This window comes from Grampus griseus, assembly GCF_964374135.1.
Source record: "Grampus griseus genome assembly, chromosome: 11".
Classification (NCBI taxonomy): Eukaryota; Metazoa; Chordata; class Mammalia; order Artiodactyla; family Delphinidae; genus Grampus; species Grampus griseus.
In genome coordinates, this window is record NC_139005.1 from 99,578,411 (window position 1) to 99,605,715 (window position 27,305).

Sequence of the window (27,305 nt, forward strand, 5' to 3'; positions counted from 1 at the left end):
AACTATTTGGTTGCCCCAAGACGTAGTTCATGTAGGAAAGACAGGAGACATGCTTGAATTCTTCCTTGATATTTCCAGTTTTCAGAATAACGAGTTGGTTCTCTGCTTAGAGCATCCTCCAGAGGGTGAGGGTGTTAGGCTTTGGCGGGGGGGGGGTTTTGGTGTCATCATGAGATCATGGATTTAAACATAGTTCAATGAGTCTTAATCGCCATGGTTATCATCTCATTGGTGCTCAGACAGACCCACCTCTGGTCTGCGTTTGTTGTTTCCTCAGGATGAAACTCAGGTCAGAGTGTCACAGGTATGACGCTGTGTCCACAGTGCCTCTGACCAGGAGGTCTGTGACGTCATTTTGTCCCCATATGCACGTTGTAGAGCGTTTGTTGTTGTTGTTTTTTTTAATTAATACTGTAAAGCAACTATATTCCAATAAAAGTTAATTTTTAAAAAAATTAAATTAATTTTTGTAATTATCTAAAATTGTTTCCATGGTTCCAAAGTCAGGGTATTTTCAGAGGAATCGGGTTTCTCTCCCTGTAACCCTCATTCCTTCTCTTCCCCTGTAGATAACCGGTTGTCTTTTAATTGTACAGCCTCTCCTTCCATTGACTTTTTATAGAAGCAAATATGCATATGTGGCCTGCCACCCCCGTTAGATAAATGTCTGTGTGTTTTCACTTTCTCCACACCGACATCACATCCTGGAGGTCCCTCCAAAATGGTTCTCAGAGCTGTCCCCTGTTCCGTGTTCCATCTGCATCTGCCATGTGGCTGTAGGGTGTGGGTAACCTGCCTGCTCCCTGCTCCCTGTTACATAGTTACAGGCGGTTCTCGGCAGGCGGTCTGTGCCTTGAGTGCACGGGCCACACTTACTTCTATACCCTGAGGATCTAGCGTGATGCCCTGGGTCTAATAGGAGCTCAGCGCTTGGAGGGATGCCTTGCAGGGAAACCTCGTCAGAGCTGGAGTTTGCACAGAGACTGTCCCTCCCTGCACTCTCGCTTCCGTCTCAGTACCCAGGGGAGTACAGTGTGGAGGAAAGGATGTCGTCCCCCCTTGGGAGCCACAGAGATGTTTTGGTCGCCGCTGAACCTGCATCTTGTGCTAGGGTGGCCAGCCCTGGTCTGCAGGGGGCCGCGGGGATGGGGAGCTTTGCTCTGGAGTTGGGACCCAGGCTTCTGGTTCCTGACTCAGCCCCGAGTGATCAGGTAGCCGTGGACGTTTCACCATTCAGGGCCTGGTTGCCCCCATCCGTAAACACTAAGTGGTCAGTGTTAAAGTTCCATTTAATTACCTGTAGTACTTTTTCTCCAGAAGCAGACGGTTATTCTTCTCGGAGAAGAGGAAATAGCCCAGGTTCACAGCGGCTTTTTTCGGTTATTAAATATTGAAGAGTACAAATGTTCCCGAGAGAAGATGGCAGAGGATGAAGAATGGGAAATTGAAGTGCGTCCCGGCTCGGGACTGGGGGCAGGATCCTAAATTTGTTAAAGAAGCACATAAATAAATGAAAAGCGTCGTCCATTTTCATTTGGCCCGAAATGCATTTCGGTTGTTACTGCTTTTTGAGCACAAACACACGCTCCCCCGTAGTTTCTGAGCAGGAGTGTGCATGTATCGATCCCCCGCTGGGCGCAGGCTCTGGGAAGGGAGATTGGCCAGCACTGTAAGCGCACACACAGGCTCTTCCCGAAAGTGACCTGGCACGGAATGTGGAGCTTAGAGGGAAAGGGCTTATGGGGTGTCAGGGGTCCGGGGCCTCCTGGGTGCTGGGCTAAGCCCGAGGGTCCCTGACCCGTGTGCGGGTTCTGTGTTGCCGAGCAGTTTCTTCTTCCCCACTTGACGTGAGGCCTGTGGACTCCTCTCTGGATGGGCGTGCTGGAGGGTGGTCCCCTCGGCCACACCCTGGGGGCTTGAGCCCTCGGGACAGGGATCCATCATCTCTGAGCCACCGACACAGGTGCCAGACACACTGTGGTGGTTCCTGGGGAGGGTGCCTCTGGGAAAGGGGCCCTTTGCTCCTGAGCCCCTCTGCTCCCGGGAGCTCCCCTTCCTGCCCCAACACGCGGTGGGTCAGTGTGGCCGGCTGTGACCCCCCTGGGAGGGCTTCCTGGAGAAGGTGGCCAGGGAGGTGGCAGGAGGGTGGCCGTCTGCCTCCTGTGGCCTGAGGGCCTCCCTCTGGATGCCAAGGCTGAACAGAGGGGCCTGGAGGGAAGGAAGTTTCTGGGCGCCAGTCTGGGTGATTCAGGCTGAGGACGCCCTTTCTCACCACTGAAAACAGCAGCGCGGGAGCTGCCCGCTGCTGGAGGTGTCCGATGGGGCAGCCACCCGAAGCCGGCCGGGGGTGGGTTAGGTGTGGCATTGATCGGATACCTCCGGACCCGCCCCTTTAGGCCCGGGCCTGCAGATGTCCCTCTGGGGGTCTGGCTTTTAAAAAAATATATAAATTTATTTATTTATTTTTGGCTGCGTTGGGTCTTTGTTGCTGTGCACGGGCTTTTCTCTAGTTGCGGCGAGCGGGGGCTACTCTTCGTTGCGGTGCGCGGGCTTCTCATGGCGGTGGCTTCTCTTGTTGCGGAGCACGGGCTCTAGGCGCATGGGCTTCAGTAGTTGTGGCACGTGGGCTCAGTAGTTGTGGCTCACGGGCTCTTGAGTGCAGGCTCAGTAGTCGTGGTGCACGGGCTTAGTTGCTCCACGGCACATGGAATCTTCCCAGACCAGGGCTCAAACCCGTCTTCCCTTCACTGGCAGGTGGATTCTTAACCACTGCGCCACCAGGGAAGTCCCGGTCTGGCTTTTTAAAAAAACTCTGCTCCTCCTGTGTATTCGGTGAGGTTGAGCTGAGAGGATAAACTCCCAGTGCCAGAGGCTGGGTCGGACGGTTCTGACCCTGTAGTGATGCGCCTGTCGAGTGGTTTCTGCCCTTTCGTGAGGACTGCAAATGGGTGACCCAGACAGACGGGAAGGGAGCAAACAGATCGGATAACCGGCAGATGAAGACAGAGATGAGACTGCATGTCCATATCATAGAGGACTTATCTGGGAGAAAAATGAAATTGGCCCCGAAGAAAACGGCATGTCTGACCCACTGGGCTGGCTCTGAATTGCATATTTCTAGGTCAATCCTGCTGCCTGGTGGGAACCTGCTCCTTGCTTATCCCTGCAGATGTCCGGCCCTGCCTCCTCGCTGGACAGAGGCGAGCTGGCCCACCAGGCGGTCCTGGCTCAGCGCCCAGCAGGGCACGTCCCCTGCCTGGGCCCTGAGAGCTCGGGCACAGGGAAGAGCGGGCATGGGGGCTGGGCACACACATATTTCCTGGTTCGGTGCTGGCCAGGGCCCTGGAGCCCGGACCTTGGCTGTCAGAGCAGCAGGCCACCTCTTGCTGAAAGGCGGTCGTCGGTTCCTGAAAATCAGCTGTTCTGGGTGGAAACTCTGGCTGGGATCCTGTTCCTTCTTATTTTACACGGGGAACGTTTTAATGCACTGCTTCTTCACCCCAGACCCCCAGTCAGTTTCCTAAAATGTGTGTGAAAGGCAGTGGCGTGCCAGCAGCCAGGCTGCAGCCTGCCGTGCGGGCGCGTAAGAGCTTAAAGCGGCACTGCCTCCTGGTGACCAGGCCATCAGCGTGGTGGGTGATGGTTTGTTCATCGTTCCATAAACCCTACCTCTGCATCCAGCAGCAAGTAACGCAGCGGTGAGTAAACGCTGGGAAAATTGCAAACGGAAGTTTACCACGAAAGCACGGCCTTTCCCGTGATGAACTGTTTTCCTCGCGGGGAGAGGGTGCAGGAAGGGAGGGGGCTGACTTGGCTGTTTCTTTACTGGTTGCTGCAAGCATGCCCTCGGTTCAGGACCCGATACCTGGCGCTTTGGGAGGGCGTGGCTCTGCCTTCTAGAAAGGTCCGAGGTCACGGGGCGGGGGGATCCCGACTTAGCTGGGAGGCCGGGAGAGTTCAGTCTGGGGAGAGTTGAGGAGAGAGGCGAAGGGCAGAGCCTAGGACCACGGGGTGGGGCCTCCAGGTGTGCAGCCTGCCGCCTGGCCAGGACCCAGAAGCAGCTTTGCGAGTGGTCCCTGCATTTGCGCACCTGGCCGGTGGGAAGGAGTTTTATTTAAGGATTATCACTTGATTTTTATTTTTGGCTGCGGCTCGGCCTGTTGAGTTGTGTGCCAAGAGGACTCTTGCTTGAGAGTTCTACTTTTACAGGTTTAAAAATAGCCTCAGAGCTGTGTTCCTTCCTCCTGGTGGCTTCCCTGGGAGCTGGGCTATGGCCCTGCTGCCTGGGCATGGGTGGGCACGAGCCCAGGCGTCCCCTCTGTCTCCCTGAGCCAGTCAGGGTGGCCGTGGGCCGATAGGGGTGCACCTGGAATCGCTGGTCAGGTGCTATCCCTGCCCTTTTCCTTGTAGGCTTGGGGAGGCATGAAGGCTGGACCGCGTGGGTGGGCCGGCCATCCTGGCGGGTGAGTGCTGCAAGAACTCTCCTGTGTGCGGGGCTCCACGCCTGTAACTCATTTTGCCTCTCCCTTTGAAAGCGCTGGTTTCTCAGCACGCCGGTTGGGGTCCCTGAAAACTCCTATTAGAGTATGCTCTGGGCTGTGTGAAGGGGGCACTTTGGATACAGAAGCCAAGCTTTAGAAAGTCACGTTGGACACCTGTGTGAGGGTCCCTCTGGGCTCCCAGAGCACCCCGGGCCTCCCCCTTCTCCCTGTTACACTCTGCTGCCTGCCTGCTCTGTGGGAGGTGGGTGGGGGCAGGCTGCGCCCCCGCGGAGCTGGCCCTGGTTTCCCTTCGGGGCCGTGCGCCTGGCTGCCGGGCTTCGCTCACGTGGGCGTCCTGCTGAGCGGGGGCCCAGTGAGGGAATTGACGAATTACGGTGCAGACGTCTCTCTCCCGGGCGTGCCCTCCCATCTTAGAAGGTTCGGGGGTTCTGAGTCCTATGCTGGGCAGGTATTCTGGCTCCCCTGGCCTCCTGCAGGCTTCCTTCCCATGCCCTGGCCGGCCCCGGCCATCTGCCGGGTCAGCAGATGCCACAGAGCCGGCAGCAGGTCTTGAAAAGGAGAGCATCATCGGGCTGGGAGCTGTGCCCTGTGACCCAGGTGGACCCTGTGGCTGCTGGTGCCCAGGCCCTTCCCGCCTGGCCGGGCTGTGGCTTCTACTCCTGGGACCCCGGCCTGTGACTTAGCTGCCGGCAGGTATGAAGCTACCTTTCCTGGCCCACCTGCGTGGCTGCAGAGGTGCAGAGAGGCTCAGGAGAGTGGCCCGAGAGTGGGCCTGTGTCAGGACGCGCTTGCGGAAGGTCACGGGCTCGTGGCAGGTGTGACGCCAGGACGCTCTGTGCTGGCACTGCTCACTGTGAGAGTTTGGCCAAGGCAGTGGAAGCGTCGTCAGTGGGGGCATTCGGGGCACGGCCAGAGGCGAGGAGCAGAGAGGTGGGAGGGAGGGGGCCAGCCAGGACCCCCAGCGCTCCCCAGGGGCCACTTGACCTGCTAAAGGAGGACTCTTCTTACGGCCCGCGGGGTCTCTGGGGGCGGGAAGACCCTCTCTGGGCTTGGTGGAAAGAGAGGGGATGGTCCCCCCTCCCAGAGCCAGCTCAGCCTCCTTGGCCCAAGAGCATCGTCTCAGGGGAAGTGTGGTGGGCAGGGTCGTGGCTCCCCACAATGTCCTCATCCTATCCCCCAGAGCCTGTGACTGTGTCACCTTGTGGGGCCAGAGGGGCTTTGCAGACGTGGTTGAGTTAAGGATCTGAGATGCGGAGATGGGCCTGGGTTAATCCAGGTGGACCCAGTGTCGTCACAAGGGTCCTTGTGAGAGGGAGGCGGCGGGGGGGGTGCGGTCAGAGAAAGAGGAGGAGAGTTGACAGTGGAATCAGAGGTCGGGGTGATGTCCCTGATGGTGAGGGGTCAGCGGCCAAGGAATGTGGGTGCCTCTAGAAGCAGAAGGGGCCAGGAAGTGGACTTTCTCCTGGAGCCAGCCCTGCCCACACCTGGACTCGAGCCGCTCGAGGCCCATTTCAGACTCTGACCTCCAGAGCTGTGAGAGGGCACACTCTTCCGCTCCGTCTGTGGTCACTTATTACAGCAGCAGTAGGAAATCAACATGGTGGGGGGGGGCCCTGTGTGTGACGTTGCACCCCTGTCCCCACCTGCAGGAGACCCTCCCGGCCCCCGACTGACAGAGCAGGGGCACGAGGGGAGCCCTTTGCTGCCACAGGTGGTATCCGGGGCCGGCGGCCAGAAGGCCAGGCCACTGCAGAAGAGGCCACGAGCTGGGCTCTAAGCTTGGAGGGCAGCCCGAGGAGAGCCAGCTGCCATGGGCCCTGATGGCCCCTGGGGACAGGGGTCCCGCTGGGCGGCTGCCCAAGACAAGGCCGCCTTCTGAGTGAGCAGCTCAGCGCTTTCTGCCTGGCGGGAAGCTGGCCTCCTGTTTCTTCTCTATCCGAGAGGAGGAGGAAAATTGATTGCAGGGGTTTGTATCGTCTTTGTCCTGTGCGAGTAGCCAGCTGTGCTCTGCACTGCAGTTGACCTAAATATGTTGCCGGAGGGAGCAGACCCGTAATATCAACCGTCGTCGTGGGGTCTAATCATCGTTGCAGGCGTAAGGAGAGTTGCGTGGCCTCGGGGGAGCCATTGGCTCAGGGAAAGGCTTGTAGGAGAGCAATGATCAGAATGCTGATGGGTTTTATTTATTTAGCTGTCTTTGTGCCCCCAGGAGAGGGGGCACCTGGAAGAGGCGGGAAGGCTTCCTACGTTTGCTGTGAATTGGGACGAGTGGATTTGCCAGGCTGTACCCAAGCGTCCTCGTCTGCGGGGCCGCGTCCCCTCACTGGCTTGCGGCGGTGGGGGGGGGGGGTGCGGCTGGGAGGAGGGAGGAGCCCGCTGGTCTCGGCCCCACAGAGCGCCCGCCCCCCCGCCGGGAAGGCCCAGGAGAGCAAGGGGCAGCTTGAGGGGGGATGGTGCCCGTGGGAAGGGCAGGGCTGAGGGGGCTTTGTCAGGAGCCCAGGTTAAGAGGACATGGCCCGAGGCCCCCTTGCCTCCAGGACTGGAGTCCCAGACACGCTTGCAAGCCGGCGAGGAGCATGCCGGGAGCTTAGGGCGGGAGCTGCGTGTCCACACGTGTGCACAGCGGCCTGGCTGGCCGTCTCCACATGGGGGGAACCAGCTGCACTTGACCCCTCGCAGGTGAGTGGCGTGGGGAAGGGAGATCGGGGGCGTTGAGAAAGAAAATGTGGTTTCCTGCTGGTGATGCTGTGCCTGAGGAGGCATCTGGGGCTGCCTTGACCTTCGGGTCCACAGAGGTGACAGGAGTGTGTGTGGGTGTTGGGGATCAGAGGAGCGGATGGGAAGGCACCCGGCACCCCGACCTTGGCTCCCGGGAGCGAGGCTGCGGTGGCGGGAAGCCCCTCGCCTCTGTTTCCCCCCCGTGAAGCTCCCCGGCCTGCGAGTCCGCCCACGCCTGTCCTCGAGGGGCGGTGGGAGCCCCTGCCCAGCCGGCCGAGCCCGGGGCGGCTCCCCCGGGGACACACTCTCACTACTGCGGAGGGCCAGCCGCCGGAGCTCAGGGGGCAGGTCTCTGCGGGGGCTCCCCGGGAGCTTCACCCGAGCACCTGCTGTGAGCCAGGCCCTCCGTGGAGGCCTCCGAAGTGGGTCCCGCGGGAGGAGGCTAAGCAGTGCTCCGCGGGCGCTCAGGAGGGCAGGGGGTCTCCACGTGGCTCCAGGGCCCAGGCTCTCCCACTGCCGGTGGGAGCACGTCCTCTCAGAAGGGGGCCCCAGGGCCCCGCCTGCGTCAGGACAGGAGACCCGCCTCCCAAGGGTCCAGGGTCCAGCAGGACGCTGCCCCTGGGTGGCCCTGGCGTCAGTTCACGCAGGCGAGGTGCCTGGGGCACCACCAGATGCCCCCTCCGGGCAGGGTGTGGGTGCTCGGTCACGGCAGCGTCCCCGCTTTGACAGAGCCTGGTGCGTCATACTTGCACAGCGAGCATTTGCTCACGGAGTTGTGTGCAGGCAGTGGCTTCTCCGCACGAGCAGGCTGACCTGGTGTGGGGCGGAGTGGAGGTCCCCGCGGGGGCTGGGGCTCCTGAGCGGATTACGTGTCAGGGCTCTGGACCCCCGATCGTCTGAGTGCCCCCCGCCACCTCCCAGCAGGTGCTCTGTGTGCAATTACATGACAGGTGGGGACTCTGAATGCCCTTGAGTCCTCAGGGCCAGGGTCCGCGGGAACCCCAGTGCGAGGCGGGGGGAGGCTGAGGCCCGAGGTTTGGGGCCCGCGGGCCTGGCGTGCAGGATGCAGACGGCCCTCAGATGCTGGTGGCGGCCACTCACTCTTGGCACTGTTTGCTGAATTCCCACCGTGGCCCTCCCCGCCCACTGGTGTCCTCTCTGCCTGGTTCTCGACCAGCCTGGTGCATGCGTCCTGCAGTTCACTTGCTGAGAACTTGCTGTGCTGTCCCCACTGCCCAGAGTCCATTCACCGCATCTGTCCTGGCTTCCCCTTGAGCCAGGCTGCGTCCTGGGCCGTCACAGACAGGAATCAGATGGGGTCCTCTCTCTGGGGCCTGAGTTGGGGCATCCTGCAGCTGAATGTGACTTAGGAATGTGGCGTGCTTACCGGGGGTCATGTTTGCTGAGCCCCTCCCTGTGGAGCTGTGTCACCACATAAGATGGGAGGGGGGTCAGGGGCGTCTCTCTGGGGGAAAATGGCACTTGAGCCAGCACTGAGGTCGGGGGGCACCAGCACGTGCAAAGGTCCTGGGGTGGGTCTGACTGTGGAGGCATTTGGGCACCTGAGAGAAGGCTCCTGTGGCTCAAACCCAAAGAGCAAAGGTCAGAGCAAGATCAGAGGGCGTTGAAGCGGGGAGTGGGGTGTGGCCTCGGGCTGGAAGGACTCCCTGTGTGGCCAGTTTGGGCAGGACAGTGTCAGGTTCTGACTTACACTTTAGAGGAGCCTCTGACTGCTGTTTGGAGCCAGACTGTGGAGGGTGTGAGGAGAGCTGGGGTGCCAGTTAGGAAGCAGGGTGCGAGCCGAGATGAGAGCGGGTGGGTTTGGGGGTGCTTGGAGGAAGAAACCCGACACGTGAGGGTGAGGGCCCTGCCCATCCGCACCTGGCACAGGGCCCCTCTGCTGTAAATAAGCCAGACTGAGAGGGGTGGGGGCATGGCCCTCTTGGGGCTGGGGGTCTGAGGCCTGGCTTCCCGCAGCCCTGGAGCAGGGAGGGGTCTCTGCTCTTCACTCATTGCCTGGCCCCGGCTGGAAATGTCCCCCAGGCCCTAGGCAGGGGCTCCCCCTCCCCCCGGTCCCCCGCTTTGTGCCGTCCCTATACAGAGTCTCTTCTGTGCCCCTGGGAGGCACCAAGTCCAGCGGGTTGGGAGGCCGTGGTCCTCAGGGAAACTAGGCGGCGCAAGGGCCGCGCTGCTTCACCCCAGGACTGAAGGGGGGTCTCTGGAGGAGGCCGTGGCTGACAGGAGCCTGGTGGGATGGCTCCCTGCGGGCTTGGTGTGGTGTCCTCTCAGCCCCCTTGTCTGGAGGGTTTTCTCCCAGGGGGTGGGAGGGGCCACAGGGCCCTGAAGAATGCTGAGCCACATGCCCAGGCAGCGCGGGAGGCCCCGAGGACTCCAAATATTTACCGAGCACGTGGATCCCGGCACTCAGCAAACCTAAGTATCTGCCCCTCGTTAGGGGCAAAATCGGGCGAGTCCTGAGCTCTCCAGGTGGGAGGTGGGGCTGGCGCTTGTCCTTCCTGCCCCCACCCTGGGCGCCCCCAAGAGGCAGCAGGGTCTCCCCATGGCTCTGCCTGCACGGGGCGGGGTGGCCGCCGTGTACACGGCGGCCGCTCTGCCAGCCCGTCTGTTTCTGGGACCTGGGGCTGTCGTACTGACCTTGGCCTGAATTTCGGGGTCTTGGGCTCGGTGAGGTGGCCAGGACAGGAGAGGAACCTGCTGGGTCCCTCTGAGCCCCATCCTGTCCAGAAAGCAGGCTCCAGGCCCGCGAGGGTCTCACTGGACCGGCAGCGAGGGCAGTGGATCCTGGCCTCCCCGGGCTCCAGTCCACGCCCCTGATTTTGGTGAGTTAGTTGGTCACATTCTGAGGTCTCAGGAATGCCTTTTGGGACTTGCCCAAGTGAGGCTTCTCCTGAGGGAATTTCCATTGCAGCCTGTCAGCCCCACGATTGGGGTGGTCTGTGACCCACCACCCGGACCATGGCTGCCACACGCCACACATGGATGGGGCTGACTTCTGGGTAGAGGGAGCAGTGAGCTGACCCTCAGCCAGACCCTGGAGCCCGCCGCTGCATGTACACCAGCCTCGGTCCCACCCAGTAGGCCGGTGACCCTGACCCTGGGCCGTCTTGGTGCTGGCTCGGAAGTCTGCCGACCTCCCGGGCCCGGGGAGGGTCGTTCCTCTGTCACTGCTGTCAGAGTTGACGTTCCTCTGTCCGGGCGGGGGGGCGGGGGGGTGCTGCTCGGTCTGTTTTCCCTGAGGCTGTTGGAAAGGCCCCGCTTGGACATGGCTGGTCGGGGCCATGGGCTGGGCATCCGGGGTTCATCCTGCCGCCGGCTGACGCTCCCCGAGTGCTCCCGCGCTGTGGACGCCGCGGACCGGGCACAGAGGCCCACCTGCTGGAGCTCCCGGGGCCAGAGCGGGCGGCACCTGCAGGGTCGGGCAGGCCCTGTGGTCGCAGCTGCTGCTGAGTTACACCCTGCAGAGGGCGCTCAGGAGCCAGCGCCTCACCAGTGTAGGCTGTTGTCATTGTCACCGAGGGATGGGGGTGGGGGGAAAGCATACTGACCGCAGGCTGAGCTGCAGGTGGGCGAGCACAGCCCCGCCCCGTGGGAGCCCGTGTGGTGCTTTGCCCGGGACCATCCCGGGGGCTCTGGCAGGCGCTCCCCCTGCTGCCTGGACGCTCCCCCCTCGGGTGCACGGGGCTCGATCCTTCTCCGCAGCCCCGCTCACGTCTGCCCTCAGCTCAGGCTCACTGACCAGGGCTGTTCCTACGGCCCAACCTGCCCCCGCCCCCCGCCGAGGGCGGCTCTCTGTTTGGGTCACTTCTTTATCACGAGTGTCCGGAGCGTGCCTGGTACACGAGGCTGCCCAGTGCTCACTGGTGGAGCGGCCGATGCGGGCTCTGAGCTGCTCTGGTCCAGCCTGGCCCAGGCCGTCAGGTTTGTTTTGCGGCTTTAGCTGTTTGCAGAAAAGCGGAAGCGGGATCGTTGGCCCAAAGCAGCTGCCCGCGGAGGGGCCGATCTCTGGTCTCGGCCCTCGACACGCTGTCGCGTGGGGAATGGGTGTCTGTTGAGGATGTGACTCCACATGGCTTTGTAGCTGGGCCACGGCACGCGCTGCGGCTGCTGTGGCTGTGTCCCTGCTGCACCACTGTCCCATTTGTACGTGGGCCCCGGTGGAGCCGAGCGAGGGGGGTGGCGGCGGCCTCGTGTGCCTCTTCGTGGCGCCAGGTCCTCTGCCCTCCGTGAGTCTGGGGCCTGCCTGTCCCGGGTGGGCGGTGGCTCTTCCAGGGTCACACCTTTGAGAACGCTGAGGAGTGAGGGCTCACGTCCAGGAAATGCAGGAGGTGGGCAGAGGGATGAGGACTGTGTCATCGTGGGGCTGTGATGAGCACGAGCCCACCACGTACCGGTTTAGAAACAAGAAAAAGTGATTTCTGACGTGACTTGGGTCTCGTACCTGCAGGAGCCTTAGGCCTGAGGGAAGTGACCTAAGATTTCCAGGGGGACTTGATTTACAGTAATTACATCGTACAGAGGCCTTGGGGCGGGATCCTGGAGAAGTTGCCTGCAGCTGCCTGTCATTCCCCAGATGTCTGTGGGGCGACAGAGTGGGGAGGGGCTTTGCGGGATGGCGAAGGAGCTCCCCACCTGGAGGACAAGGGTCCTGGTTGTAGCTGGGCTGTGCTCACTTCTGGGGGGCGGGGGCGGAGAGCAGAACCCCTTCACTCACTCACGCAGCAAGTGCTCGGGGCTCTCAGGTGCGCGGTGTAGACTGACACCAAGGCCCAGTGCTGAGCGCTAACTTATATATATACCTATCTATTCATCTATCTATCTATCTATCTATTTTTGCAGTACGCGGGCCTCTCACTGTTGTGGCCCCTCCCGCTGCGGAGCACAGGTTCCGGACGCGCAGGCTCAGCGGCCATGGCTCACGGGCCCAGCCGCTCCGCGGCATGTGGGATCTTCCCGGACCGTGGCACTAACCGCGTCCCCCCTGCATCGGCAGGCGGACGCTCAACCGCTGTGCCACCAGGGAAGCCCCTGAGCCCTAACTTTAAAAATTTTTAATTTATCGTTGATTTACAATGTTGTGTTAATTACTGCTGTACAGCAAAGTGATTCAGTTATATGTACATTCTTTTTTATATTCTTTTCCATCATGGTTTATCCCAGGATATTGATATAAGTATCCCATAGTTCCCTGTGCTTTACAGTGCGACCCTGTTGTTTATCCATTCTGTATATAATAGCTTACATCTGCTAACTCCAAACTCCCACTACATCCTTCCCCCAGGCACCCCCTTCCCCTTGGCAACTACCAGACTGTTCTCTGTGTCCCTGAGTCTGTTTCTGAGATTGGTTCATTTGTATCATATTCTAGATTCCACATATAAGTGATGTCGCAGGTTATTTGTCCTTCTCTGATTTACTTCACTTACACGATCATCTCTAGTTGCATCCACGTGGCTGCCGATGTGAGCCCTCACTCTCGAGTCAGCGCGTCATGCTTCCCACTGCCGGGGGCTCTGGTCTGGGCCTGCAGCAGGACCAGCTCCCGTCTGCCTCTGCTTGTGACCTTGGGCCTCCTGCACGGCGGCACTGCCCGGGCACGTGCACGGCGGGCGGTGCACGCATGTTCTCCCATGGTGGGAGGAGGCTGGGTCTTTCCTTAGCCCCACCCCCCTTGGGCTCTTTGCTCCCATCGTCCCTGCAGCCTGGCTAGGCCCCCTACCCCACCGTCAGTGCCCAGGTAGGAGGAGAGCCGGAATCCCCGCCCTGGACCAGACTTAGGAGCATCTGTGTCTTCCATGAAACTGCAAGACTTGTGTCAGGCTGGACTGGGCCTCTTCATCGATGCATAACTCACGTCTTCAGTAGAGGTAGCTGGGGTGCTTTGTGGGAGACACGAAAAGTGCAGGACTAGACTGTATGCACAGCGGGTTCTGGAACCTTCTTGCACACCCTTCTCCTTCTGCTCTTTGGGCCCAGCCGTCAGAGGGGTGGCCGTCCATGGTCCTGATCACCTCCCTGTCCACGGTGCTCTCTGAGGCCCCCCTTCCTTACTAAGCTCAGGCCGCCCTGGGTCCAGAGGCCCAGAGGGTCTGTGTCTTCACTGCAGCTCCGGCCTGGAGGTGGGAGGAGACCCGTCCTCAGGAGTGTGAGCTGGATGGCTGCTCACGGATCTCCTGTGTTGTGTGGTGTCGTCGTGCGGTGTCCGGTCGTGCAGAAATGCAGAGCGACGTCCACTTAGGGCGTGTGCAGCCACGTGTGTACGAGGTTCCTGTCGCCTCTGCGACAGATTTCCACAGACTGGGGGCTTAAAGTAGCCTCTTTATTCTCTTACAGCTCAGAGGCCAGAGGCCTGAAATGAGTGTCACAGAGCTCAAGCCAAGGTGCGGGCAGAGCCGTCTTCCTTCTGGAGGCTCCGGGGGAGACTGTGTCCTTGACTCTTCCAGCTCTAGACGCTGCCCGTGCCCCTGGCTCTTCACAGGCAGCGGGACAGCACCCTCCTGTCTCCTCTCTCTGACCCCTGACCCTCCTGCTTTCTCCTGAGTTTCCATCATTGTGATGACATTGGTCCCATGCACGTAATCCAGGATGCACACCCATCTCAAGGTCCTTATCACTTCCGCAGGGTCCCTTTGTCCGTGTAAGGTGCTTAGTCACAGCTTCCAAGGTTAGGATGGCCCGTCCTTGGGGCCATTCCTCAGCCCACCCCACACTCTCAGTTAGAACAACAGCTACCTGGCACTGGCTTCCATCAACACCTGGAATAAATGTCGGGTCCTCATTCTGGCTTTCCGGGCTCTGACGCCCAGCCCGCATCTCATCTGTGACCCCTCCCCCCAGCCCATGGCCCCTCCCGCCTTGGCCTCACCAAGGCTGCTCCCTCTGCACCCCACGCTCTCCCCCGCACCCCTACCCTGCCGGCCCGCGACCTTCTATTCATCCAGGTTCTGACTCAGACACACCTTGCTGCGGCTTCTCTCGAGCACCCGCTCACCCTGCCACTGTACCCCTCACCGTCCCGCCGCACGGTTCTCAGGTGGTCGGCAGCCAGGTGGCGGAGCTCTCTGCCCCTCACATGGGCTTTGCTCTGCGGCCGAGACCTCCCAGAACTGTACCTGCTGCACGTGTGTCTGTGGAGTGACCAGGTGCCGCCAGCATCCCTTCCTCGGGGTGTCCTGCCCCCGTGGAGGTGGTTTGGTGAAATGCCTTTGGTGTGTCTATCTTGAATGGGTTTTATTTAGTCAAGACACTCTCACCCTTGCTTTGCCCCAGATCTTGCCCTGACTGTGTAAGAGGAGCCCCGGTTGATAGACTCCTGCGGGTGTGCCCCCCAGGAAGGAGCAAGAGAGCTGCTGTTGCCAGTTGTCTGAGTGCTTTGCAGACCAGCCCTCTCTCGGCACCTCTGCCTGGGGGGCAGAATGGACCACATGACACTCACCTGGGCTTCTCTCCCCTCACAGAGGAGGAGCTCCGGAAGCTGCGAGAGGAAACCAACGCGGAGATGCTGCGGCAGGAGCTGGACCGGGAGCGGCAGCGGCGGATGGAGCTGGAGCAGAAGGTCCAGGAAGTGCTGAAGGCCAGGTGAGGGGGGGTAGCAGGTGAGGAGGGGGGAGGGCCAGGTGAGGAGGGGGGAGGGCCAGGTGAGGAGCCCAAGGCCAGATGGGAGGAGGGGAGAGCCAGGTAACACTGTCACCCAGGTAGCGTTGCCCTCTCGGGGGGTAGCGGTCCCCTGAGCCAAGACCCAGCTCATACCCTGAGGTGGCCAGTCCCCATGAGCGGCCACCGCCGCCCTCCCAGCCCCTGCCGGACCCAGGGCATCAGGAGGGTGCGTGGGTGAGTGGTGATGGTGGGCCTGGCCCCGACTTTCTGGGCTGAGTCCTGCCCGTGCCCGCGGCGAGCTGCGATCCTGGGAAAGCGGCTGCCTTCCTGTGCCTCGGGGCCTGCATCTGGAAACCGGGGGGGGGGGGGGGGGGGGGGAGTCTCAGCTGAGCCCTGGGAGGTCTGGCCGGGCAGGGCTGAAGAGGGACGCAGAGCCCCCAGAACCACCTGACGTCGCCCCAGGTCTTGGCCAGCAGTCGCCCCCAGGACCCTGAGACCCGCCCCACTGCCCACTCGGACACTCCCCCGCCCCGAGCCCCTGACAGCACCCTCGGGGTCAGCCTTCCTTGGCCAGTCACCTCCTCCCAGCAGGGTCCCTCCATCCTGGGGCTGCCAGAGGCCGCCCCAGCTTCCGGAGGGGGTGGTGCGGACTCCCACCTCTGCCCACGCGAGCTCGGCCCCTGCCTCATGGTACCGCCAGCAAGGAGCGGGTCGCTGCAGGGGGATATTTGCAAGTCCAAAGAGCTGTGTTCTTCCCATCCTGATAAAACCCCCCAGGGCTCCCTGTCCCTGTGTACAGTCCAGGCCGGCGGCCTGGCGGACAAGGCCTGGGAGCTGAGGCCGCCAAAGTCTCCATCCCTCCCCCTCACCAGCCTGGCCTCTGGCCCCGCATCCCTTGGTCCAGGCCCCCCTGGCCTGAGCGCACAGCTGTCTCCAGCTTGGGACACCCCAGTCAGAGCTGGCTTTTCCGTGGGGTGGCCTGGCGTCATTGTCGTTGCGGAGTGTCGTCACTACGGTGGGGCTCTGAGGAGAGCCCCGCTCCAGGTACCGCGCCGCGCGGGCTTCAGCTGCTGGAAAGGCCGAACCTGCTGTGCTTCGCGCTGGCCTCCTCTGGGTCTCAGCAGCTGGTTCTCAGCCCCAGGGAACGGCTGGCACTTGGTTCCCTGGGGGAGAAGGTCCTTTAGTGTCCTGCTCTGCCGGGTGTTAGGACAGCTCCGTGGGCTTTCCAGTGCCCCTGAACGAAGGCCATCTGCCTGTCCCACAGGTCAGCGTGACCCATTCTGCAGTTCTCTGGGGCTCCCCGCGGGGGCCCCGTGTTGGGGCAGGGTGTCACTTGCTTTGCCGGGCTACAAGGCCGGCACCCCTCCCTGGACCAGAAATCGGACCACGGCTTCAAGCAGTACTTTCCCTGATGTTAAACCTTATGTGAAAATCTGTAGACGTTCAAAGATTCAGTTACATTTGATAACGCAAAGCGGTGCAGCCAGTGGCCCGACCTGGGACGACTCTGGAGATCCAGGTGCTTGGCCGGGTGTGGGCTGTGTTCTCAGCCCCCTGGCCGGCCGGGCCTGGCCTGCATGGCGTGTCACAGTGCCGTCACCCGCACTGACGCGCTTCTGTCTGATGCAGTTTGTGTTCATGTGCGGCTTTACCAGAGCCCACGCTTGCCCTGGTGGCGGCGGGCGGCGCTCGGCCTGAGAGGACCCCGTGTGCCAGCTCCCTTTGCAGGGTCCATGTCTTCTGCCTTCCACCCTCCCGCCACCCCCAGCCCACTCCGGGGGTTTCATCCTCGTCCTTTCACCAAAGCCCCTTGGGTGCCTGGCCCCCGATAGGTTCTGAGGCTGCAGACAGATCTGTTTCTCACGGGTCTGCTTGGGGACCAACTGGGGATTACAGGGAAGGAACATCCAGGCCCGGACCGAGGAAGTAGAAGCTGAGGGTCCTGGGGACCATGGGGTTTAGGAACCTTCTGGAAGCTGAGACCTGAGGGAGGAGAGGAACAGGGAGAAACAGGTTCCAGGCAAGGGACCTCCTCTTTCCTTCTTATCCTGGTGCCCATCTGGGGTCGCTGTGGGCCGTCCAAGGTGGGCAACTGTGTGGAGTGCCACCTTCACACCTGGGCGCGTGCGCACGCGCACACACACACACACACACACACACACACACACACACTGGATCTGCAGGATTAAAACATGGTAGTTCATACAAACCTCTGTTTTGCTTTTTAAGAAAATTCCTGGGAAATCGCCTTGGTTTAAGCTTACTCAAGGCGAAGGCCATGTCCAGTTATCGGTCGGAAAGCAACATGGAGAAACTGCCTTTGACCTCCACTGGCCTCTGGTCAGGCCCTGCCCGGGGCCCACCCTTGGGTTTGCTCTCAGCGGCGCCTCCCACGGCTCCTCCGCCCTCCCGGCTGCGTTGAGGGGGCCGGAGGGTGCGTGTCATCCTCCTGTGCTGCACTGCCCACGATGTTGGTTGGGGCTTTGGCCGGGGCACCCCGTGTGGGAACTACACAGACCCTGGTGACTGCCTCCTGTGCCCAGCCCGGCCCTGACGTGTGGCCCTGGCACCCCCCGCCCATGGGCTTCATCATCTGTCCTGCAGCCTCGGGTTGTGGCCGGCGGGGTGATTAGATTCTGGGAAAGCCCTCCAGGCACACTCCACTCCAGACTTGTTCCCCTGACTGTTAAACGTCAGCGGAGGTTGTTCCAAAACATTTGGAAGAATCCACAGTTACTAGGAGCGCAAGGGCCCTTTCTTCTGATGAGGCCACCGCTCACTCCCCACCTACCCGGAGCTGTGGGTGGGCCCGGCTGGGAGGCCCTGATAGCTGTCTGCCCTCTGCCTTCCCCTTAATGTTTAGAACATCACTGCCGTGCGCTGTGTTGTCAGTCTGTTTCCCACGTCCCGTGCACGTCACAGGCACTCATGTTCCACATGTGGTGTGACGGGAAGAAGGTAAAATTCCCCGCCACCTGGAACACCTGCGCCCGTGTTGCCAGCCGTCTTTCCCTGCAGGCAGCTGGCAGCCCATTTATACCTAAATACCTGTCCTATTCTAGCGGTGACTATGTTGGGAAGATCACACAGCCAGTGGCTGTGCAGTATCAATATCCTCAGATGGTACCTCAAATGGTACCAAGCACGGCACCCCAGACAGCCCTGCCGGCCACTCAGACCCCAGGCCCACCTGTGGCTGAGCGACGCGGTGTCCGTCAGGCCCACGAGTCCTCGGTAGCACACCTGGGCCCAGGCTCTGGTGGGAGCCCGTCTGTTAGTGCTTCCTGTGTGAGCTGCCTCTTCAGGACCCCCGGCCGGTTCAGGGAATGTCCTGGTCCGGAGGCCTGGACACCTGCCCAGGAACACAGGGAACCCAGTCTGGAGTCTCCTGCGTGCCCCAGCTCCCCTCCTGTTCCCAATAAATCCCCGTTTGTCAGTAGCTCTGAGCATGGATGGCCGTTTGGGCAGCCTGGCCACAGGGAGGGGAGGGCGTGGAGGCCTGGCCCCCTCCTCTTCCACCCTGGCTCCCTTCTCTGGGACCCCCTCTGTCTCATGGTTCCCTGGCCACTGCTTCACGAGGCTGCAGGCTCGCCCCCTGCTCTCCTCCGATCCAGCTTGTCCTCCGCACTTCCTGCTTCGTCACAGCGCGGCCGGCATGGGTTGCAGTTCCAGGTTATAAACCCGCAGAGCGGGTCGGTTCACGGAGACGCTGGAGTGGGACTGTTCCCGGGTCTAAGCTTGTACTGCCCACTGCACGACCGGCCAACATCGAGAGGCGAGCTGTTGGGACAGGGAATAACGACTTTATTCCCAAATCCAGCAGACCAAGAGGATGGTGGGCTTGTGCCCCCAAAGAACCATCTTGCCTGACTTAGAATTCAGGCTCCTTTTTTTTTTTGCGGTACACGGGCCTCCACTGCTGTGGCCTCTCCCGTTGTGGAGCAAAGGCTCCAGACGCGCAGGCTCAGCGGCCATGGCTCATGGGCCCAGCCGCTCCGCGGCATGTGGGATCTTCCCGGACCGGGGCACGAACCCGCATCCCCTGCACCAGCAGGCGGACTCTCAACCACTGTGCCACCAGGGAAGCCCCAGGCTCCTTTTATACGAAAAGGGGAGAGGGTAAAGTGAAACACTTCCTGGTTCCCGTCAGCCCCCAGAGAGGATGTGTTCATTTCTTCCTCCTGCAGTCATTCACAGGTGGGCCTGGGCAGGTTTCCTGTGAGCTAAACAGAGGTATTTTAGTTTAATGCTCATTACCTGGGAGGCAGGGTTCCCAGAGATGGGCCACTATGTATAATTTAAGCTTATAGGGAACATCTCTTTAGTGATGAACTTGTGATAGGATGGATACAAAGGTTCTTCCCTATTACAAGATCACATTGTGTTAACAGAGCAGGATGCCGAGGGTCTCCCAGCCCGCTGTCTCTGTCCTGGCAGAGCCCTCCGTGCCCCCCCCACCCCAGTCCTGCCGAGGTTTGCCTGGGGTGCCACTTTTCCCACATCCTGGGATCTCTGCTGCACTGGGAACCACAGCAGCAGCGTGGCGTGTTGGTAGCCCAGGCCAGTGCAGGGTGAGGAGGGCAGGTGGGCTGGCCAGTCAGGAACAGGGCACTGCCCAAGGGAAGGGGGTCCGGCCAGCGGCTGGGGGCCAGTCCGTCAGGGCCTGTGGCTGAAAGTCAGGTCTGCGGTCAGGATCCGGCAGGTGGCCAGGAACTCCAGGGAGGCTCTGAGGCCGGGTGACTGCTGTGGTCAGGTGCAGTGAGGCCGCAGGGGCAGGGAGCCGGGCAGGTGGCCGGCACGGACCAAGCTGGGACCTGTGCACAGCTTGCCAGGCAGGGGCTCATCCAGCCTGTGGCCTTGCATGCTGCTTGCTAAATATGTGTGTCACTGAGTACCTTTCCATTAGCAGGCCAAGTAACTAGTATGAGAGCTGTGTGTTCTGAGCTTAACATTAAATAAAGAAGCAAATGGGTCAGAATTAATAGGAAAGAAAAGAGTTGTATGTTTGAGACAGTGTTTGGTCATCAAAAAACAAGAAGTGTAGGACTTCCCTTGTGGCGCAGTGGTAAAGAATCCGCCTGCCAATGCAGGGGACACGGGTTCAAGCCCTGATCCGGGAAGATCCCACAAGCCGCGAAGCAACTAAGCCCATGCGCCACAACTACTGAGCCTGTGCTCTAAAGCCCACGAGCCACAACTACTGAGCCCACGTGCCACAACTACTGAAGCCCCTGCGCCTAGAGCCCACGCTCTGCAACAAGAGAAGCCACCGCAATGAGAAGCCCGGGCACCGCAACGAAGAGTAGCCCCCGCTCACCGCAACGAAGAGTAGCCCCCGCTCGCCGCAACTAGAGAAAGCCTGCGCACAGAAACGAAGACCCAACACAGCCAAAAATAACTAAATAAATAAAGTGTGCTCGTGAGGAATGCAGCTCTGTGCTTGCCCTACTGCCCTCACCCGGCGTCTAAGCTGAGCAGCCAGGACCCCAGAGGGATCCCCGAGGGTGGGAACGGGCACTCTGGTGTTGGGCGTGACTCCCGTGAGCACGGGAACCTTGCGAAGCCGGGACTCATCATGCTGTCTTGAACTAACAGAGATCTTGCTTCTTCTCCCCCCTCTAAGAGCCGAGGAGCCGCCCGCTCAGCAGCCTCCGAAAGGGCAGGCCCAGGTCAATAATGGAGCAGGTAGGCCTGGGGGACGGAGATGCGGTGGGGGGGGGGGGGGTGGTTCTGTTCCCGGGCGCACTTGCTCACTTCCGGGGATCCCCTCCTGTTGGAGCTGGGTTAGTGTCTCTGATTACTGGTTGGTGAGTCTCCGTAGCAGATGCAAGGCATTCGATCAAAACATGACTTTATTTTCTCCTAAAAATACAATGCGACATCTCTCCCAGCCCTTCCCCGGAGAGGAATCATGTCGTGGTCACACTGGCTGCTTGGCCCCTGGCCTGGCGACCTGCTTCCAGAGGCCGGCTGTCCTGACAAGGGGGTGAGTGGGGAGGTGGGGCCAGCTGCGGGCATTGTGTCCCAGCACCCCCAGGTCAGGACGCAGAGCTCCTTTCAGTGCCTTTTCTTCCCACTCCGGGCTCGAGTTCCTTATCTCCCTCAGCACTTGGTACTTTCTGAAGCTGTCCTTCAGAGGATGGCATGGGAGGAAACTGGGCATCTCAAGGGGCCGGATTTGTGGTGCACCCAGGCCCCTCGCAGGCTGAGAAGGTGGGAGAGGGGATAGGGTTAGGGTTGACGGTAGGCCCCTGCCTGTGCTGGGGGCTCAGGGCGACAACAGGAGGGCCTTCGGTTAAGCCCTGCCCAGTGTGAAGGTGAGGAGACCAGGGCCCGGGAGGGAAGGCCCCTCAGGCTTCCGCTCCAGGTGGAGGCTGAGCTCAGACCAGAGCCGGGTCCTGACCCCCCACCTGCCGTCCAGAGAGGGAGACGCCTCTTTCCCAGGGCCCCGGTGCTGGGCCCGCAGACAGGCCAGCCGGCTGCGGCATTGGCTGCTGTGTCCACTGGGTCACAGTCCCCTGGGTTCTCAGGGTTCATGACCAGTGGCCCAGGTTCCAAGCCAGGAGCAGCGCTGGAGACCGCCCCCCCCCCCCCCGCCAAGGCCCCTGCTGTGTGTGGAGTTGATGAGCCTCCTGTGCTCGTGGGAAGTGTCAGAGGAGAGTCCTTCCACCCCGTCCCCACAGCGGGGGTCACCGTGTCGTGCTCTGCGTGGGAGGTGGGGAGTGTGGGTAGGGAGGGAAGGACCCCACCAAGCGCAGCCCCGAGGATGGAGGTGGCGGGGACGGGTGCTCTGCGTGGTGCTGGGGAAGAGGGGCTCGGGAGCACCGTGAGGCCTGTCCACTCGGGCAGCCCGCCTGACCTAGACCCGGAGTCGGCGAACTACAGCTCCCTATCTGCCTTTACGTTGAAAAAAATCTTTTTACACTTTTAAATGGTGGAAAAAAAATCAAAAGGATTTGACACGTGAACGCTGCATAAATTTCAAATTTCAGCGTCGTCAGTGTGGTTTCATGGGGACGCAGCCACGCCCGTCCCATTACTCACTGTCCGCGGCTGCTGTCCAAGCGGTTATAGGGCTGAGCCTGCCTAGATCCTCCCGCTAAAGACCCTGTCGGGCTCCAGGTGGGCTGTGAGAACCCGGGCCCTTGCCGCCCCTCCTCTGGGCATTTGTGAGCCTCGCGGCTTCTGTGTGCGCCGCCTTCCATCCCCCGGCCTCCGTCCCTTCGAGCTGGCAGCACATGACCACCTGCGTGCAGTCCACCCCCCTCTGACTGTGGTGGGACAGCGCCTCCTGCAGGCGATTCCACGGCCTGCTCTCCGAAGGGACAGACTTGTTCCACGAGATTCGGGCTGGTTTTCTCGAGTCTGACATGGATGACTTCAGTCACTGGGGTCCCCAGCGGACCACAGCCGCTGACGCACGCCCACTGGCTGTTCCCCAGGGTCCGGGTGTCCCTGGGAGTGAGCCCACCTGGCCACTTCCCAGACCAACCAGTGTGCCTGGCGGGGGGGGGGTGTGTGTGTGTCAATGCAGCACCGGTGGTGGGCTGAGAGCCCGCCTGGACGCCACACGGGGACAGCCTCCAACAAGCCGGGGTCGGTGTGAGGAACACGGGGACCCCCGGGGTCTGCATTGGTTGGTTTGCACCTCGTGGTGAAGTGGATCGGGCTCTGTTCTCAGGGCACCCGGCCCCTCACAGTTCTGGCGTGGATGTGCCCTCGCCAGCCCGGCTGGGAGCCCCACCTGCCAGTGCCCCCGTCTCTGCCGCTCTATAAGGCCCCTCTCGGCCTGCTGCCCTCACCCGGAACCCCACCCCGTCCTGCAGACCGACGGAGCCAGGGGCTGTGCCCCCGTGTCCAGAAGTGGTTCTATGAGAAATTCGGGGAGTACGTGGAGGACTTCCGGTTCCAGCCCGAGGAGAGCACGGTGGAGACGGAGGAGCCCCTCAGCGCCCGGAGGTGGGGCCCAGGTGGAGGTCGGGGTGGAGGGGCAGCTGTCCCGGCAGGACAGGACTCCTCGGGGCCGACAAGCAAAGCCCGGGAGGTTTCGCGGGGGCGGCCGCACGGCCGTGCCCCCCAGTCAGTGGTCGTACTGGTGCTTTGCGACAGACGCCACGCGGGGACGGTGGCGACGCCGAGAGTGCCTGCAGGCTGGGCCGGGCCCTCAGACTCGGGTGGGGGCGGCGTGGGCGGGAGACAAGGAAGCCTCCCCCCATGGGTCACCCGTGCTCCCCGAGGGCCCGCAGGGAGCTGCGGGGTCAGGACGCGGCTGCGGCCGAGTGGGTGCTGGCGCTCATCTCTTCCCCCTTCTTAGGTTGACCGAGAACATGAGGAGGCTCAGTAAGTACCCGGCGTGGACTCAGTAAGTACCCGCTCGTCGCTGTGGCTGTGTGAGCCGCTGGGGCCGGGGCTGCCCGGGCGGTGACTGCGGTCTTGCACTGAACTGGACTTGCTTCCGGAAGCACGCTTTTCAGGAGTTCCCAGCCCAGCCTTCTTCCTAAGGCTGTGGGAAGTATGTCCCAGGCTCACCCCGTCTGTCTGTCCGCCCCTGGCCCGTGGCCAGAAGCCGAGTTTCCCTCCAGGCCTGGGAGCCCCAGCGAAACGCGGTGCAGGGCCCGGGGTGTGCGGACTAAATCCCCGTTCCCCGCCTGCGGGCATGGGCCAGGGCAGACGGGCACGGACCAGGGCAGACGGGCACGGGCCAGGGCAGACGGGCAGACAGACGTCTCCCCGCGGGGATGGAGCATGGGCCGCAGCCAGGGAGTGGCCGCGGGAGCGCTGGCCTGGGGTCAGGCGTGCCGGGAGCCCGCGACGGTTGGGGTTTGCTTTGCTCCTTTTGGTTCCCTCCCCCTCCCCGCACCGCCAGCTGGTGCAGCAGCCGGACTGCCAGGTGTGTCCGAGGGCCGGGCTAGCGCTGGCCTGACCGCATGGTCCGTTCTGTCCCCAGAGCGCGGTGCCAAGCCTGTCACCAGCTTTGTGAAGAACCTCTCTGCCTTATCCGACTGGTACTCCGTCTACACGTCTGCCATCGCCTTCACCGTGAGCGCTCCCCGCGGGTGGGTGGTGGGGTGTGCACCCTCCCTGAGGTTTCCTGAGGGACCCACCCATCCCTGCCGTGTGGGACAGCTCCCGGCCTCGGTGTTTCCGTCTGTAAAGTGGGCTGCAGGGCAGTTGTAAGGACTGGATGAGGGTGTTGTAGGGTGCAGCCTGGGGCTGGCAGTGGGGCTCCCCGCCTGCCCGGAATCCCCGCAGCAGCGTTCTTGGGAGAGGGCCTCGTGCCAAGCTTATGGCCGACTTTCCCAAGTGGGATGGGGAAGGGCCGAGGGGGCGGTCTGTCTGCTTGTGCAGAAACCAGCCGTCCCTCCCATCAGGCACCGGCGCCTGGGGGAGGCTTCTGGCGGGCGCACAGTGGCCTAGGGGCCAAGCAGGCCACCAGGCCTGGGGAAGGTAGGCAGCGTTGGGCCAGCGTCACGGGGTGCTTTGGGGAAGACAGGCCCAGTCGCAGTCTGAGTTGTCCTGTGGTGGCTGCTCCCAGCCCTGCCCGGGGAGACCCTGCTGTCCAGCGGGAGGAGGATGGACAGGGAGAGCCACAGCCCCCAAAGGCCCCATCTCTGCAGAGGCCCCCATAGGTGGCCTCCACCTGAGAGGGTCCTGAGGGCCGCCCTGAAGCCCCAGGGGCCTCCCGTCCACCAGGGAGATGGGTGTTGTGCACATGCAGAGGACAGGCCGTGGTGGCCAGGGGCCAGCCCCCCTCACCCTGGAGGTCTCCTCCGGCCACCTTCACACGCACTCTGCTCCCTGGGGCCTCAGCTGCTTTGGGTCCCAGGTCCCTAGTTCCGCCCGTGTGTTACGGCTGAGCTCACCCTGCCCGCCGTTCAGACCACCTGCCAGGCCTCCTCCTGAACCCACTGCATCCGTCCCCTACCCTCTCTGAGTGCCGGCGCTGTGACCAGCACCCTGCCTGCCCTGTGGCGCGGGGTAGACTGTCAGCAGTGCTGGGTACGCGGATGCCTCCGGCTCTGCCAGGTGGGCCCGCAGTGGCGGTGGGCCAGGACCTCTCTGTAGGGTCAGCCCTCCTCCTGTGATCCTGGGCCACGTCCAGGACGCTCCTTCCGGGCATGACCGCTCCCAGCCCACCCAGAGCAGTGTTTCCGTCTCCCCTCCTCCCTGAGCGGGTTTGTCTACGCTGCGTGCCCTGGTCCTCGGGACCGCGGAGGGCCGCTGGGGCCTGGTCTCCCTGTCTGCGAGTGCGGCCTGCCCGGCTGGGGGAGAGAGGGGTCTGGTCTGTCCTGACCCACGCGGGCAGGTCGCCTAACCGTCTCCCTCCCGACCCGTTTCTCTCCAAACCCGCAGGTGTACATGAATGCCGTGTGGCATGGCTGGGCCATCCCCATGTTCTTATTTCTAGCAATTTTGAGGTTATCCCTCAATTACCTCATAGCCAGGTAGGTGCGCCGGTGTGCTGCGTGTGCGCGGCTGTGCCCTCTTCCTGCGTTACACGCACGGCAGGGCACGTGCCGAGCCGGCTCTGTGTCACGTGCTGGCGTTTTGGGAGGTTGTCCTCTAATAGTCCCCGAGCCCCCAGGAGGATGGTTTGCTGCAGCGGGCAGGGTGATCCCCAAACCCCAGCAGCTCTGTCCAGCAGGCTGCCAGCGGGTGCCGGCTTTGGGGCCACTCCGGCCCCTCCTCCGGTCGTGCTGCTTTTGGGCAGGAAAGTCCCCCCTCCACACACACCTCAACAGTGACATCCCAGTGGGCGGAGGCGGGGTTGACGGAGCTGCAGCGGCTTTGTGCCCTGGGAGGTCCCCACTGGTCGGGGTGCAGGTGCCAGAGAGGCGCTGGGACTCAGCAACCCCAGAGCCCAGGGCCACGTGGTGTCTTCCCTGCGCCCTCTCCAAGCACCCGCTTTCCATCTCGAGGCTGGGGGCGGGCGGCCCTATTGGAAGCCAGCACGCTGGGGTGGGAACCCCACGTCCCCGGGCCCTCCCGGGTCTGTGTGGACCTGAGGTCGCCCCACAGAGTGAACCCCAGCTCCACGTCGGGCCTAAGAGGGGGCCCTGCCTTCTGTATTTTCACTGAGCCGTTCAAAAGTTCACTTTACACTGTTTCTCTAGGTGCTTCTCTGCGGTTGCCTAACTTGGTTCATTTGAAAATGTTTCTCGTAGAAAACTTTTAAGCGCTTATGAAAGGGTTCTCCGTGCCCAGACTAGACGTGGTTCACTAAAGTTGTTGCCGTTGCCACCCCCTTGGCTGGCTTGGAGAGGCCCGCCACCTCCGGGGGCTGTAAATGTGCCCGCCCCGAGGAGGCCCTGGGGGGGTCTGTGGGGTGGCCTGGGCCATCTCCCCTGGGGGGGGATCTGCGGGGTGGCCTGGGCCATCTCCCCTGGGGGGGTCTGTGGGGTGGCCTGGGTCATCTCCCCTGGGGGGGGATCTGTGGGGTGGCCTGGGCCATCTCCCCTGGGGGGGGGGTCTGTGGGGTGGCCTGGGTCATCTCCCCTGGGGGGGGATCTGTGGGGTGGCCTGGGTCATCTCCCCTGGGGGGGGATCTGTGGGGTGGCCTGGGCCATCTCCCCTGGGGGGGTCTGTGGGGTGGCCTGGGCCATCTCCCCTGGGGGGGGGTCTGTGGGGTGGCCTGGGCCATCTCCCCTGGGGGGGGTCTGTGGGGTGGCCTGGGCCATCTCCCCTGGGGGGGTCTGTGGGGTGGCCTGGGCCATCTCCCCTGGGGGGATCTGCGGGGTGGCCTGGGCCATCTCCCCTGGGGGGGGTCTGTGGGGTGGCCTGGGCCATCTCCCCTGGGGGGGGGGTCTGTGGGGTGGCCTGGGTCATCTCCCCTGGGGGGGGATCTGTGGGGTGGCCTGGGCCATCTCCCCTGGGGGGGTCTGTGGGGTGGCCTGGGCCATCTCCCCTGGGGGGGGGTCTGTGGGGTGGCCTGGGCCATCGCCCCTGGGGGGGATCTGTGGGGTGGCCTGGGCCATCTCCCCTGGGGGGGGTCTGTGGGGTGGCCTGGGCCATCTCCCCTGGGGGGGGTCTGTGGGGTGGCCTGGGCCATCTCCCCTGGGGGGGTCTGTGGGGTGGCCTGGGCCATCGCCCCTGGGGGGGGTCTGTGGGGTGGCCTGGGCCATCTCCCCTGGGGGGGGTCTGTGGGGTGGCCTGGGCCATCTCCCCTGGGGGGGATCTGTGGGGTGGCCTGGGCCATCTCCCCTGGGGGGGGGTCTGTGGGGTGGCCTGGGCCATCTCCCCTGGGGGGGGGTCTGTGGGGTGGCCTGGGCCATCTCCCCTGGGGGGGGTCTGTGGGGTGGCCTGGGCCATCTCCCCTGGGGGGGTCTGTGGGGTGGCCTGGGCCATCTCCCCTCCGGAGCCTAGGAGGGGGTCCTGCTGGTCTCGGCAGATGGCGCCTGTCCCAGTGGCCAAAATGTCTGGGGGCGGCTCCTCGTTGGGAGCACAGGCCTGGGGACTTGGCGTCACCCCTGT

The 27,305-nt window shown here is 62.5% G+C and overlaps 1 protein-coding gene across 1 annotated transcript in view; it reads left to right on the forward strand.

Moving 5' to 3' along the window:
• GRAMD4 (GRAM domain containing 4) overlaps positions 1-27,305 on the forward strand; it is a 77,719-nt gene that overhangs the window by 41,127 nt on the left and 9,287 nt on the right. The window contains exons 4-9 of the mRNA XM_082665197.1: positions 14,696-14,816; positions 20,458-20,519; positions 22,661-22,793; positions 23,149-23,174; positions 23,782-23,873; positions 25,188-25,279. Of these exons, the coding sequence (XP_082521323.1) occupies positions 14,696-14,816; positions 20,458-20,519; positions 22,661-22,793; positions 23,149-23,174; positions 23,782-23,873; positions 25,188-25,279 (526 nt within the window). The remainder of the gene's footprint in view (positions 1-14,695; positions 14,817-20,457; positions 20,520-22,660; positions 22,794-23,148; positions 23,175-23,781; positions 23,874-25,187; positions 25,280-27,305) is intronic.